This window comes from Felis catus, chromosome A2 (assembly GCF_018350175.1).
Source record: "Felis catus isolate Fca126 chromosome A2, F.catus_Fca126_mat1.0, whole genome shotgun sequence".
Lineage (NCBI taxonomy): Eukaryota > Metazoa > Chordata > Mammalia > Carnivora > Felidae > Felis > Felis catus.
Genome location: NC_058369.1, coordinates 120,689,677 through 120,705,287, shown reverse-complemented (window position 1 = coordinate 120,705,287; position 15,611 = coordinate 120,689,677). Strand labels below are relative to the sequence as shown.

The 15,611-nt window shown below is 41.7% G+C and overlaps 1 protein-coding gene across 7 annotated transcripts in view; it reads left to right on the top strand.

The window, feature by feature from the left end:
* The window catches only part of CPVL (carboxypeptidase vitellogenic like), a 136,313-nt gene that overhangs the window by 115,743 nt on the left and 4,959 nt on the right, over positions 1 to 15,611 (top strand). Inside the window, exon 14 of one of the 7 annotated variants that reach the window (XM_045052545.1) lies at positions 9,068 to 9,102. The exons of the other annotated variants lie outside the window; for them this stretch is intronic. Coding sequence (XP_044908480.1) covers positions 9,068 to 9,102 — 35 coding nt within the window. The remainder of the gene's footprint in view (positions 1 to 9,067; positions 9,103 to 15,611) is intronic. 7 annotated transcript variants of the gene reach the window in all.

The following is a 15,611-nucleotide window of genomic DNA, read 5'->3' as shown; positions in this document are numbered from 1 at the left end:
ATCAGGCATTTGGGCCAAGGTTGGGGTATAAGATGTGTATTAGGGATCAACACCTGTGAAAAAAAAGGGGGGAGGAAGCAGAATTGACAGAAGAGGATATCAGACAGTGACGCATGCCTGAGAAACCTTGGCCAACCCGGCAGGGAGCTCTGGAGAGAGTCTTCTTCCATCCACGTCCGACATTGGGCCAAAATGGCCAAGCCTTTAACCCCCCACCTCACTCAGTCACCAAGTGCGGGCTGCCCTCCGAAAGGCATCATCTTGGGAAAGGCTGCTGTCTGCAGCTGAGGCAGACCTGAAGGTGCTGACGGCTGGAGGCTGGGAGCTGGTCCATCTTCAGAGGGGGATCTGATGGTGCCACAAAGGCCACCCAGATAATGTAGTTGTGAGCTCTCAGGGTTGGCAGGGGGAGTGGGGATGGCATCAGAGGCTGGTGGTTTGCCTGATGCCACACGAGATATAGGTCTTTGCATAATATCAGACTTCCCCTAAGCGCTCAGTGTAATTAGTCTATCTGCATTAGAAAGATGGATCCAGCCTTGCTCTTCAACTCCTAGCAAGATTCCAAGCGAAGAACAGATATTTTCAGGAAAAAGAATAAAAAATTGTCAGCAAATATTTCCCTCTTTCAGTTATTTATTAACAGAATAATCGATCACTCCAAAAGTCAGTGGCTTAACACAGAAGCAATTTATTATTTCTCATTATGTGGGTGGAATGGGCTCAGCTCGATGGTTCTTCTGACTCACCTGAGATAGCCTGAGACCATCCAGGCAGCTGCATTCAGCTGTGAGTCTGGCAAAAGCTGAGACATCCAAGGTGGCCTTTTCTTCTCCAGTGCTCTTTCCATACGGCCCCTAACCATGCAGTGTCCCGACCTAGCTTCACAACATGGCAGGTGGCTTCCCAAATTTAGAAGCCAAAGATGTCAGTCCCTTGAAGCCCAGGGTTCAAAAGTTCCAGAAAATTATTGCCACTGCATTCTCTTGGTCAAAGCAAATCACAGAAGAAGCCTAGATTCCTCTTAATGGGAAGAATGGCAAAGAATTTGGGACCATTGTTAATCCGCTGCATTTTGTCAACGCTTGCAAATATAGATTCCCAGGCCCTATCTCCAAATATTCTGACTTTGTCTGGGGTAGGACCGGAGAATCAGTATGTAAGCTTGTTAGAGAATTCTAACGCATCCTGTTTGGGGGAACCCTAAATTGTGATGTCTTTTGTCCTTCTACTGATGCCCAAATGTCCTCCTCTTGCAGGAACCCCATGTGGCTTATGTTTGGATAAAGTTCCATTCTGATGCCTACAGGCTGCTCTAAATCCTGACCGATTTTACTTCCTTACACAGGTCAACCAGAAACCTGAGAACATAGTTTCACTCTTAACAAACCAGCCATTGATCTGAAACCTCACTTTTTAGAAGAGTGTCCTATAGCCAACAGTGTCTACTTGTGGGGCTCTGATTCTCTGAAATCCTGAGACAAAACCTTAAGCTAAATTTTAGACCTCAGTCCCTGCTGTGCATTGTAGATTTCACAAGTGGCCTTTGTTCTCTCAAAATACTGATAGACCATTAGTAATTTGGACTCGTAGGAAGCCTCTGTTATTTACTCAAAACATTAGCTTCCTTTTCCCAGCAGACTTCTGTGCTGTACTGAAATGCCATGGTCTTCTGTGCAAAGTCTTTAGATAGTACCGTGTCTTTGCTACTTATCAAAAATGAGACAACCCGATCGACTGCTGTAAACGTCATCCAGATCGATTCTCGGCAAAGATGGGTGTCCACCAGGCACCTTGAATTTATTTCTGGATATTAATCATTGGTAAAATACTATGATGATTAGATACAATTAATGTCATGTCAAAGCAAAAATAAAAATGCAATGATTTCAGCTGAAGCTTAATCAGGAGTAAACGTAACATTTTTATTAGGTGATCGTTCAGTTCTTTAGTAAGAGTTCTTAACCTAGGGCAAGCATCTGTGGTTAGTATTCAAAGGGTCAGTGAACTTAGAAGGGAAAAAAATGCATTTTATGTTCACTGACTTCAAACTTAAATAGCATTTCCTTCCATTATGAATTACGAAATTTAGCATTTCCTCCCATTATGAATGTAGGCAACAAACCACAGAGGCCTCAGCAGTACCTTTGACTCTGTCACCAATAAAAAGCAGAAATACTTTCATGTCAAATACACATACTGTTTCAAATACCTTGAAACAACATTTATCAACATCACTACTACTTTAAAATTAACAGTGGTTATCGGGGGCGCCCGGGTGGCTCAGTCGGTTTAGTGTCTGACTTTGGCTCAGGTCATGATCTCACGGTTCATGAGTTCGAGCCCCATGTTGGGCTCTGTGCTGACAGCTCAGAACCTTGAGCCTGCTTCAGATTCTGCATCTCTTCTCTTTATCTCCCTGCCCCTCCCCTGCTCATGCTGTCTCTCTTTCTCTCTCTCTCAAATAATGAATAAATGTTAAAAAAATTTTTTTTTAATTATGGTAGTTACCAGACCCACTAGTCGCTCTTGTTGAATGTGTTCATATGGAAGTACACATAATGCTATATCGCAAATTTATTTTTTACTACTTTGTTAATTTCAATATAATGGGTTCATTTGTAATCTGTTATATATGTACGTATATGTAAAATGTCTTTTAAATATTTTTTAATGTTTTTATTTATTTTTGAAGGAGAGAGAGAGAGACAGAGCATGAGCAGGGGAGGAGCAGAGAGAGAGGGAAACACAGAATTTGAAGCAGGCTTCAGGCTCTGAGCTGTCAGCACAAAGCCCGATGCGGGGCTTGAACTCACAAACTGTGAGATCATGACCTGGGCCGAAGTCGGATGCTCGACCGACTGAGCCACTCAGGCGCCCCCATATAAAATGTATTTTAAAACATTATTCAGAGAAGTGTCCATAGGCCACAGTAGACCCATGGACACATGACACAAAATGACCAAGAATCCATGCATTAGACTATTTGAATTATTGAATAATTTCTAGATCCTCCCCACCCCCAACCATAGACCACCTTTGGAGAGTGAGTTATGAGTTATGAGTTTAGCTCTCAAGTAGCCTTGAAGTGTATTTCGAGTTCATGACCTTGGCAATTCTAACTACTGCTATCGCCATACTCAAGTGACATAGTGCAGAGATTAAAAGATTGGATACAGCTCTAGACCCTGTTCCACCACTTACTATCTGTGTGACCTTGGGCAAGTTACTTAACCTCTCCAAGAGGTTCTTCATCAATGAAGTGGGGATAACATTAATCTCTCTCTCTCTCTCTCATGAAAAGATTAGTTGCTAGGATTCAATGAGATAATGCGAGTATCTATGTGTGTGTGTAGAAATATATATATATGTATATATTTCACTTAACTATATTGAATATATTTCATATATATTTCATATATCACTTGACACTTACCTGGCACCTAGTAAGCATGGAATAAATATTCCTACTGCCTCTCCTAGCGTTAATCTGTTTTCACAGGGCAAGAAGCTCTCTTCCCAGTCTAATAGGGTCCTAAATAGATACTATGTTTTAAAGGTTCAACTAAATGTTATTTATCAGAAAGGCTTGGAACTACAGCAGCTGTATCCTGTTGTAACTTTACTCAACAATTTCGGTGAGAGGTAGAAAAAATAGAGGGGCTGGGGACATAGTCCACATTTTGCCACATGGCAGTCTAATAATAATAAATAAAAATACACTGAGTAACGAGATGTTTCTAAAGCATTGAGTCCCTTCTAGTTCAACAATAATCTGAAACATCCCTGTTGACAATAAATGAAGCGTCCAGCCTTTTTGTTTTTGTCTTTCTTCTGTGCCATTTGTACTGAGCCTCTAACATATGGAACCAGGGAAGCAGGGGACTATAGGAATTTAGATTTAAAGAGGGAAAAAATGTCTAGCAAAACAAAACCTCCAATTAGCTGGCCTCCTTTCTGCTCTTCTGCTGTCCTGCCTGGAGTATGTGGGTGTTTATTTTTGTTCCTAATATTTATTTTCTTCTGCGGCAACCAGAGTCCCAAGGTTTAGATTCCGGCACCAGCCGGGTCTTCTCAGAGCCGCTCGCCAGAGGGGCACTTCCCATTTTTGCTTTGGTTTCCGTTTAATTGCTTCTCTATATCCTCCCCACTTGCTGTTTTAGACACATGGCCCATCTCATCAGGTCTGTGTTGGACAGATGAGAAGAGCATGACAGAGAACATGTTACATTTTTTAAAGATTCCTTTTTGTGACTTTGGCAGCATCTGTAGGTGGTTTTGCTTTACTTTTTTTTTAATTAAAAATTGAAGAGTAACCAAAGAGTACATATAACACTTGTGTGAGATCAAACAAATAATGATGAATGAACACCTTTGTACTTACCAGCCAGTTTAAGAAATGCAGCATTATGGGGCGCCTGGGTGGCGCAGTCGGTTAAGCGGCCGACTTCAGCCAGGTCACGATCTCGCGGTCCGTGAGTTCGAGCCCCGCGTCAGGCTCTGGGCTGATGGCTCGGAGCCTGGAGCCTGTTTCCGATTCTGTGTCTCCCTCTCTCTCTGCCCCTCCCCCGTTCATGCTCTGTCTCTCTCTGTCCCAAAAATAAATAAACGTTGAAAAAAAAATTAAAAAAAAAAAAAAAGAAATGCAGCATTACCAAGAACTTACCTTCCCAATCCCACTCCCTTCCCTCATTGCCTCTGGAGGTAAACCACCGTCCTGGATTTTGATTTTATCATCCGTTTCCTTTTTTATTAGATTTTTAAAGCTTATTTATTTATTTTTGAGAGAGAGAGAGTGAGCACAAGCAGGGTAGGGGCAGAGAGAGAGGGAGCGAGAATTCCAAGCAGGCTTCATGCTAACACAGAGCCTGATGCAGGGTTCGAACCCATGAACTATGAGATCATGACCTGAGCTGAAATCAAGAGTCGGGTGCTCAACCGACTGAGCCACACAGGCACCACCCCCACCCCATCCTTTTCCTTTTATAAAAAAAAATTAAGTTTTACTACAGATATGCATCTCCAGAAACAATATTTTTCTTTTCATGTTTAATTTGATATAAAAGGACTTATTCTATATGTATTTTGCAATAACATGCTTATGCTGTTCAGTGCTTTCTGAGATTCATCCATGTCAATAGGTTCGGTTGCGCTTTGTTTCTTTTTCATTGCTGCATGGTATTCCACGGCATGATTATACCATTCATCCATTCCTCTGCTGCTGGACACATGGGTTGTTGCCAGTTTTTCTGCTACTACAAACATTGCTGCTGTGAACGTTCTTGAACATGTGTCCTTGTGCCTGTGTGCAAGAGCTTCTTTCTAAGAATAATGCCTAGAAGTGGCACTGATGAGTTCACAGGGTTTGAGCATCTGCAGCTTCCTCAGATAATGCCAAACTGTTTTCCAAACGGATTATATTCTTGCCAGTAATGTATAAGAGATATGGTTATTTCACTTTCTCACCAACTCTTGGACTTCCTCTTAGTCCTCTCTCCTGTGGGCTTGTTTGGTTGAAGGGGGGCTTAATGTCCTTTCTCAGGTCTGCCATTCAGTTTGTCTTCTTTCTCTCTTGCTGTCTTTCCCGTCTTCTCTGGCTATCATCAAATGGAAAGGCTTCCACACACGGTGAAAGGCTGAAGTGAACACACCGTGTCCAAGTCTTGGCACTGCTCTGGTTAGGCAGATGCATTTTTCTCTCTGGATGTCCAGGGCTAAGGTTGGCTACCAAAATATCCAGCTTAAAAAAAAATAAATTTTTTTTTAGAAAGTTCCTCAGCCCCTTTTCACTTCAACTCACCAGCAGTGACTCAATATAAGAAGCAACTGAAAAAAGTAGACGTGGGCACCTGGGTGGCTCAGTCGGTTAAGCGTCCGACTTCGGCTCAGGTCATGATCTCACAGCTGGTGAGTTCAAGCCCTGTGTCAGGCTCCATACTGATGGCTCAGAGCCTGGAGCCTGCTTTGGATTCTTCTCTCCTTCTCTCTCTGCCCCTCTCCCGCTCCTGCTCTGTCGCAGTCATTCTCAAATAAACGTTAAAAAAAGTGTAATAAATTTTAAAAAAGCAAACAGATTTTAATGTACGCCACGGATTTGCAGGCAAGACCTAGACCATTGGGAGGAGAGTCTGAATCTTTTCCCAGCACATCAAAAATACCCCCACTTCCATTACTTTCCCACTGAGACAAGAAGGAGGTGAAGTGACTTAGCCAGTTGCTTTGCTAGGTGTCTTGCCAGAAAATTAAGAAGACTAGTAATTGATAAGTATTACTAGCATTCGCCACATCTGCTTTATAGATCCCTCTCAGCAGCCTGACTTGATTCATATCCTAGTGCTTGACACAGAAACCGCAAAGAACTATTTAACGAGAAAGACACTGATTTTATATAACACAGTAAAAAAAAAAAAAACCCGTATAGCCTTTTGGGCACATTTTTAAAAAGATGGTTCCCTTACTTTATATATTCGAAAACGAAGCTGTGTTTGCTTTGTGGTGTTTTAAGAAAAGGCACAGGCTTTAGAAGATGCTATTCAAGAACACTCTGTGTTTTAAGTTGTGGTTTAAATTTTTTTTTCCTTTGACAATAGCTGGTCTTCCAGCTAGAGTGGTCCTCCTCTCCACTCTACTCGTCTCTCGGTGCTTTTTCCAAATGCCAGTCTGATCATGTTTTCCCTTATTCAAACCTCCTCGCGGAATCCCCGCTACCTGTAGAATAAAGCCTGAAGTCTCTCCATAGAGTAGTAAAGAGGTTAGTCTGGCCTGGGCTTTCTTCCCCCCACCTGAATTCTCACCCTCCCTCCTTCTCCATTAGAATCCTAAAGAACGAAACAAAACACCTTATAATTCCCCAGACCCACCTTGCTGTTTTATTAGTCAGCAATCCCCATGGAAAGGCCCTTTCTGCTCCTCTGGCTGCCCAGAAAACCCCCATTTGCCTTTCAGGGATGAGAACTACCTCTAGGGGGCTCGGTCAGTAGAGTATGCCACTCTTGATCTTGTCATGAGTTTGAGCCCCATTCGAACATAGAGATTACAAATAAATAAGTAAATAAATAAATAAATTGACCTCTAGGAAGCCCTCCTTCTCCCAGAATACCTCCTGCTCTACATCTCTATATACATCTTCTAGTGCATGTACCTCACTGGGGTTTCTCTTTAGTTTACCTCCTTAATTGCCTTCCTCCCCTGCTTGACACTGAGCTCCTTGAAGACAAGAATACGATATCATTTATCTCTACATGTAGCAAACCCCTCAGCACCATTCCCAGCACCCAGTAAATGTCCAGTGAATGAAAATCAAATTGGCCCCTACCTTATATTCACGCCCATTCGTGTGTGTATGTGTGTGTGTGTGTGTGTGTGTGTGTGAAAAATGCAATTCTCAAGGAGTGCTGTGGTTGCTTACCAATTGCATGTACCGAAGTGTCTTCTAGGAAATAGACTAGGTGTGCTAAGATCATGAATGGTTCAAAGCAATTCCCTTCAAACGAAAGGATGCCCTGTTCATGTCAGCTGAAGACGATTTCCTTTCTGTGTTACACAGGAGAAGAAAGGAGAAATATTCTGGGAAATAAACGTATGGGAGGAGTTGGAGAAGTTTCATTATCTCAGTGGCTGACTAGAATGTCCTGTCCTTTAAAAAAATTGAGTTTTTGGTGTTTGGGGTTTTTTTTTCCTAAAAAAAAAAGAAAAACAAAAAAACCACACAGCTTGCTTCCTGAAAACAAAGGAAATAATAAACAATAGTGACTCCCAATTTTACTCTGATTATTTGCCAAGAGTCATCTTAGTTCATGTGGTTCTATTTCATTAGAGAGGGCTGATTAGCATAAAAAGAATGCTTCTAAATTAAGCTACCCAAATATGCAGTTAGTTAATACTCAGGGAGCTAATTTATTGTATTATTTAAAATATAAATTGGGTAGCAAATCTATTTACTGAGGTATAACAGCTAGGCAATGATGCATAATTTTCTCTTAGCTGTTGAGTGGTTTTTAATATCTATTGAAATTTAACAGAGAACCATTTCATTATGAGAAGTGAATAAATACTAAGAAGACTAACGTTTAAAGTATTATCCACACATGGAGAATAGGTTTTAAAACTTAATGATATTTGAGGAACAAAGGGAACTGGGGTTGCTTTTTAAACGGCAACATTTTGTGTTTCAATTTGAAGTGTAACCAGATCCACAAAATTGCTTGTGGAAATGTTAAACAGAGCCAAAAAATAAACAAGGTGGAGGGTGGAGTGGGGCCGAGAAAAGGGCAAGAATGAAATAAAGTTGTGTTAAGAAACCGCCACATCATCAACTGGACCAAAGGCACTACCTGTGCCTTGGACAGTCTTTGCTTTGCTAGTGAAAACCATGTGCCTTGTTTTATTTCAACCAATAACATCATGAAAATGTTGTGATCATTGGCGTGTCCCATATCCTCAATTCCTGGGGACATTTTTGGGTCTGGGGTCCCCTTAGGCTGTGGGTCAGGAACACAGTGGAATCTAGATACCCTTTCTAGTCAGTAGTCCCAAACGGACCAGCTTTGGGGTGTCGCAAGGGCTCTCCTACAAACAGAAGCATCCATGAATGCTGTGGTGTGGTCTTGAAACTCTTTTTTTTTTTTAACGTTTATTTATTTTTGAGACAGAGAGAGACAGAGCATGAACGGGGGAGGGTCAGAGAGAGGGAGACACAGAATCTGAAACAGGCTCCAGGCTCTGAGCTGTCAGCACAGAGCCCGACGCGGGGCTCGAACTCACGGACCGCGAGATCATGACCTGAGCCAAAGTCGGCCGCCCAACCGACTGAGCCACCCAGGCACCCCAAGTGGTCTTGAAACTCTTATTGCCTATTATACCAGAACTCAGTGGGGGTAGGCAGGACTGGAAGCAGGCAGCAGGACCTTCTCATCTTTCTGCAAATATTTGAAACCCTGCCCATCTGATTTCCTAAGCCAAGATCTCAGAGATGTTTTAGACCTTATAATTTATTGATTTGAGTAGATATTTCTTTTATTTATTTTGGGACAGAGAAAGAATGCTCTAATGTTTCGTCTTTCCCCAGGAGAGCCAAGATGTCAGAGAACCAGTGGTCGGAAGGTAAACTGGCTTGGGAGAGGGGGGAGACATTGATCTGTAGTGTTTGCCCATTTTCGCGGTGTAAATATTCCCCTGTGGTTGATTTCAGGCTACCAACATAACACCACTGAACGTGGAGTTGGGCAGCAGTAGACACAATCGGCTGTCCTGAGCCAGTGCCAGAGCTCCAGCACACAATGCTAGAGCCTCCCTGCACTGATGTTTGTAGGAGGTCAACCTTCAGTGGGCTGGCTGGCTCTTGTCTCCCTGTTCCCCAGAAGGCAGCGAGTCGGGCTCTACGTACTCGATACACCCCCAGCAGAGAGCATTTGCTGCCGTAACGTCTGCCCTCTGCTCCCTGGCTCCCCCCTTCTCTCCTCCCAAAGAAAACTACAAACAGATCATAAAGCTAGATATTGAGTACGAGTAATTAATGAACTGGATTTTGTGCTCTTTACCCTCTTGTGGATTTCACATATAAAACTGGACATGGAGGAAGTGAAGTTTCGATTGCTTTTTTTAACTGCATCAAATCCTAGGTTGTAAAGTGAGTTCTTCAAAGGGGATAAAAACAGACAGAATGGCTTTTTGCCATTCTGCTAAGACAAGTGAGGTCTTGCTTGCTTGACATTTCTATGTGGGGAGAAGAGGGTGTTTGGCATTGCAAGTGGTAAAAGGGGGTGGAGGGAAAGGATGGGACGGATCATGATGTTGGCAGGTTTAAGGGATAAAATTCACTCTAGACAGTTAAGTCAAGCATATTGACAGAAGTTTGAGCTCACATTCAATCTGCTTTCTTACTTTAATTGGGACCTTTCCCGTGGGAAGGAAGGATTCATAGCATGGAAATAAAGAAAGCCTGGAGAGAATTTTTCTCCCTCCTGAACAATATAATTCTTCTTCTGGACAAGTATAGTACTACATTTTATATTTATTAGTGTTGTAACTTCTGATCTTACTCCACTCTTAAAGGGAAAACATACTCCTCTGACGATAAAAAAGGAGATAATAGTCTGATGACCATTGCTTGAGTGTTGATATATGTCTGTACGGCACACGGTACAAGCTTACTATGTATTTACCAACTGAGTGCTGTGCAATGTTTAATATGCATCCCTTTGAATCTGTACAAAAAGTTAGATATTCTTAGAGTAAGAAACTATCCTAGTTTGCCTGACCCTTTTTCAACTTTAACAGTTTGAAGATCCCATATTCCCAGGAATCCCTCCGGTCAGGGCAGACTGGGACAACTGGTCACCCTAATTTTTACCTTCATTTTTACAGATGAGAAAATTGAAGCAGTTAAGTCCCTGTGCCAAAGTCAAGGGGCTGGACTCAAATCCAGATCTGCTGAATCCTGAGTTCATGCTTTTGACCACTAAGCCGAATTGCTTCCTACGACACTGTCCTGTGCTTTAGTTTTCCACTGACAAAAATGATCAAGGGGGAGAAGGTTCTAACCTTAGTCATTCATACCAACATTGCTGAAATTAACATAGAAATTCTTGGAGCTGATTTAAAGAGAATTTTCATGACTTTTTTTTTTTTTTTAATCAGAGACATTCATAGCACACTGAAACATCTAACTGATTTGATTTGGTGAGATTAGGCTAAGAGATGTGATTGAAGGGCCTTCATCTCTGAGGCATTCATTTTGTGCCTCTCTAAAAAGATGGGGGGTATGACTTGATCACGAGATTTCTTCTCATTTAAAGGCTCCCTGATTGTCAGGAGTCTGTTTTTCATGTTACACAGAAAGGTCTCTACCATTTATTCTCATCCTTCTATCTTGTCTTTTCCTTTGGAGACAAAATGTCTTTTTTTTAAAAACCACTATTACCTTGTTAATAACACATTGTTTTATCATCTGTCCTTTAATTTTATTTTGTGTTAATTTTTAAATTTTAATTCTAGTATAGTTAACGTATAATATTATATTAGCTTCAGGTGTACAATATAATGATTCAACAATTCTATCCATCACTCAGAGCTCATCATGATAAGTGTACTTTTAATCCCTTTCACCTATTTCACCCATCCCCCCACCCATGTCCCCTCTGTTACCATCAGTTTGTTTTCTATAGTTAAGAGTCTCTTTCTTGGTTTCTCTCTCTCTTTTTTCTTTGTTCATATGTTTTGTTTCCTAAATTCCATATATGAGTGAAATCGTATGGTATTTGTCTTTCTCTAACTTATTTTACTTTAACATTATAGTCTCTAGCTCCCTCCATGTCATTGCAAATGGCAAAATTTCATTCTTTCTTCATGGCTGAGTAATATTCCACTGCATATATATACCACATCTTCTTTATCCATTCGTCTGTCGATGGACGCTTGAGCTATTTCCATCACTTGGCTATTGTAGATAATGCTGCAATAAATGTAGGGATATTATCCATCCTTTGACCATGTCCTTAGAGATTACAACACACGTGCGGATTTAAGAAAGTTGACTTTGATATCATATGATTTCACTCACATGTGGTCTTTCAAAAACAAAACAGATGAACATAGGGGAAGGGAAGGAAAAATAAGATAAAAACAGAGATGGAGGCAAACCATAAGAGACTCTTTTTTTTTTTTTAATTTTTTTTTTCAACGTTTATTTATTTTTGGGACAGAGAGAGAGCATGAACGGGCGAGGGGCAGAGAGAGAGGGAGACACAGAATCGGAAACAGGGTCCAGGCTCTGAGCCATCAGCCCAGAGCCTGACGCGGGGCTCGAACTCACGGACCGCAAGATCGTGACCTGGCTGAAGTCGGACGCTTAACCGACTGCGCCACCCAGGCGCCCCAAGAGACTCTTAAATACAGAGAACAAACTGAGGGTTGCTGGAGGGGAGTTGGGTAGTGTGATGGGCTAGATAGGTGATGGGTATTAATGAGGGCACTTTGGAGATGAGCACTGGGTGTTTACTAAATTCTATTCCTGAGATAATTATTACAGTGGATGTTAACTAACTTGGATTTAAATTTTTTTTTTTTAATTTTTTTTTTCAACTTTTATTTATTTTTGGGACAGAGAGAGACAGAGCATGAACGGGGGAGGGGCAGAGAGAGAGGGAGACACAGAATCGGAAACAGGCTCCAGGCTCTGAGCCATCAGCCCAGAGCCCGACGCGGGGCTCGAACTCACGGACCGCGAGATCGTGACCTGGCTGAAGTCGGACGCTTAACCGACTGTGCCACCCAGGCGCCCCACTTGGATTTAAATTTTAAAAAAATAATAAAAAGGGGCTTAGTCAGTTAAGTGTCCGACTTCGGCTCAGATCATGATCTCGCGGTTTGTGAGTTGAGCCCTGCATCGGGCTCTGTGCTGACAGCTCAGAGCCTGGAGCCTGCTTCAAAGTCTGTGTCTCCCTCTCTCTCTGCCCCTTCCCTGTTCACGCTCTGTCTCTCTCTCTCTCTCAAAAATAAATAAAACATTAAAATAATTAATTAATTAATTAATTAATTATTTTAAAAAAACAAACAGAAAGTTGGCTTTGAATCAGTGCATTTATCATTTGCCAGATTTGCAAATACCTGAAAATACCTTAACTCTGTGCCACCTTTTGTGCAACTGTTGTCTTTTTTGTTTTGTTTTTTTTTTTTAACGTCTATGTGGTTTGTACTCCACAAGACATTATTATTATTGCCATTCATTTATTTTTAGGTACACATGTAGATTCTCAGTTGCTTTTCATTCTCCTCCGTGTTTGCATGTTTCCATTAGGGACCATTACCCTTCTGTCTGAAGAACAATCTTCAAACCTTTCTTTACACACCTGCCGGCAAGACCTTTCTCCAGTTTTTTCTTTCCTTGAAAATATCTGTATGCGGTCATTTACATGGACATTCTAGGTTGTAGCTGTTTTCTTTTCTAACTTGAAAGATAGGATTTCACAGTCTTCTAGCTCCCATTGTTTCCGTTCACTAGTCAGCTTTCTTGTTTCTTTGAAGTTATTGAAAGCGCGATTTCTTTTTCTGGCAACTTTTAAGATTTTCTCTCTGTCTTTGGTGTTAACAGTTTACCATTGTGTGCCCAGATGTGGTCAGTTTTCTTTGGATTTTTCCCACGTAGTTTCATAGAGCTCCTCAAAGCTGTGGCTTGTTGACTTTTGCCAATTTCGGTGAGTTTTTTACTCACGTTCTCTAAACTTTACTATTTCTTTTGTACTGTTCCTTCCTTCTCTTCTTATTCCAGGACTCCAGTTAAACACAGTTAAATATTTTGTCATCTCGTGTCTTTTTTTTTTCTTTTCTCCGTGTTTTCCATAACTTCTTAAATAATTTGGTCATGGTTATTTTATTTTATTTTATTTTTTAAAATTTTTTTTTCAACGTTTTTTATTTTTGGGACAGAGAGAGACAGAGCATGAACGGGGGAGGGGCAGAGAGAGAGGGAGACACAGAATCGGAAACAGGCTCCAGGCTCTGAGCCATCAGCCCAGAGCCTGACGCGGGGCTCGAACTCTCTCGGACCGCGAGATCGTGACCTGGCTGAAGTCGGACGCTTAACCGACTGCGCCACCCAGGCGCCCCATGGTTATTTTAAAATCTATCCCTGATAGCTCCAGTATCTGGATCCCTGTGGTCTCTTTCTGTTGTCTGCTTTTTCCCTTGGTCTCTGGACCTTTGATCTTATCTTTTGGTATGCCCACTACGTTTTCTTGAGTGCTGGACAAAATGTATGGAAAATGATGTTATCTTTCTTCAAAAAAGGCTTTTTTTTTTTTTTCTGAAAGCCAGTTAGTATAGGGGCGGATCATCTGGCTTCAGTCAGGGGCTCACATGGTGAGTGGGTGCTAGAGTTCAGGTTTTGGAGGGCTAACCTTGTCTTTGATGGGTCTAACAGAAAGCCTGTGAGGTTCACCTCCATGACAAGCCTGCAATTTCAAATCGCATCTTTTGTTTCTTTGGGGTTTTCTTTCTTTCTATTTTTTGGTCTCCCAGACACCCTAAGCCTTGCTTCGCTTTTCATCCTTTTATCTGTCACTTTTTTTTTTTTTTTTTTTTTTGGCTTCTTGGCAAGAGAAGCTTAGGCATTGGTGAGTTTCTCAGAGAGAAAGCAGCACAAAATGTTAGGTTCACTTCTCCGCGATTCTCTTTTCTCCATGGTCTTGGCCTCTCAAGCCCTCGTTGCTTTCTGATACTTTTCAAACAGCGTTTTTGTTTTTTTTTTAACTTTTTTTTTTTTAATGTTTTACTTATTTTTAAGAGAGAGAGAAACAACGTGAGGGACAGAGACAGAGAGGGAGACAGAATCCGAAGACAGGCTCCAGGCTCTGAGCTGTCAGCACAGAGCCCGACGCGGGGCTTGAATCCACGAACTGTGAGATCATGACCTGAGCCGAAGTCAGGCACTTAACCGACTGAGCCACCCAGGTGCCCCAGCGTTCTTTTCTTTTTAATTCGGCTTTTGGTGTTCTTGTGGGGTGGGGTTGGTTTGACATATGCTATTGCATCATGGTCAAGAGTGGACATCTTGGGGCGCCTGGGTGGCTCAGTCGGTTAAACATCTGACTTCGGCTCAGGTCATGATCTCACTGCTTGTGGGTTTGAGCCCCGCGTCGGGCTCTGTGCTGACAGCTTGGAGCCTGGACCCTGCTTTGGATTCTGTGTCTTCTCCTTCTCTCTGCTCCTTCCTTCCACCTCAAGAATAAATAAACATTAAAAAAAAATTTTTTTAAGTGGAAATCCTAAATTATGATATTGTTGTAACTGATTAAGTGAGATGGTATATCTAGGAGGCCCTTAGGGAACTGTCAATAGCATCAAAGCTATGTATTGGATACAAGGATGTGTTCCATTGTGATGGCTACATTTCGGTCAGCTAAAGCACCTTTCCCCGTTGTGTTCAATAATCCATTGCTACACTAGACATGTACACTGGTAAATCTCAAGTTTTCCCAGAGTGTTTTGGGAGCAGCTCTTAACTTTGACCTCTGCTTTTTTTTTTTCTTTTTTTTTTAGGGGAAGGGTTATCGTTGTTGGTTTTGATAACAAGCTGTGGCTTGTTTTTTATTCTCATTCCCAAGTACCTTTTGTTTTTAGTATTTTTCTTCTTTCAGGGCCTATTTATTCCGTTTCTGCTCATGGTTACAGTCTGCAAACGAGAAGGTTAAGATTTTGTAAATATGAAATAAGGTAAAAATAATAAAACAACTCTAGTATAAATCCGAAACCATAACAAGCAAGATTCTCTTCCAGGTTTGCATCGTCCTGTAGTGAAAAAAGAGATTTATAAATCTATCTCACATTGCTTGCTTCCCAAACTCACCTCTTTTTCTTCTTTCTTGGTTAATAGCATCTCCCCTTGCAAAGCTGGGAGAGAAGCCTGAAATGGGGCGATGTGTGTATGTGCTGGGGGATGCTTTCACTTTACCTTTATGTTTGATTAGTCACTGATTTTGTTGGTTCCAGCCCGACATTCCTCTTCTCCTTCCCCTCGTCCCCATTTCTCCCGTGTGCCCACATCCTCTCTCACCTGGACAGCTGGTCTCCAAATTTGCCTCCCTGCCTCAGTATCATTTCCTTCTAAATCAGCC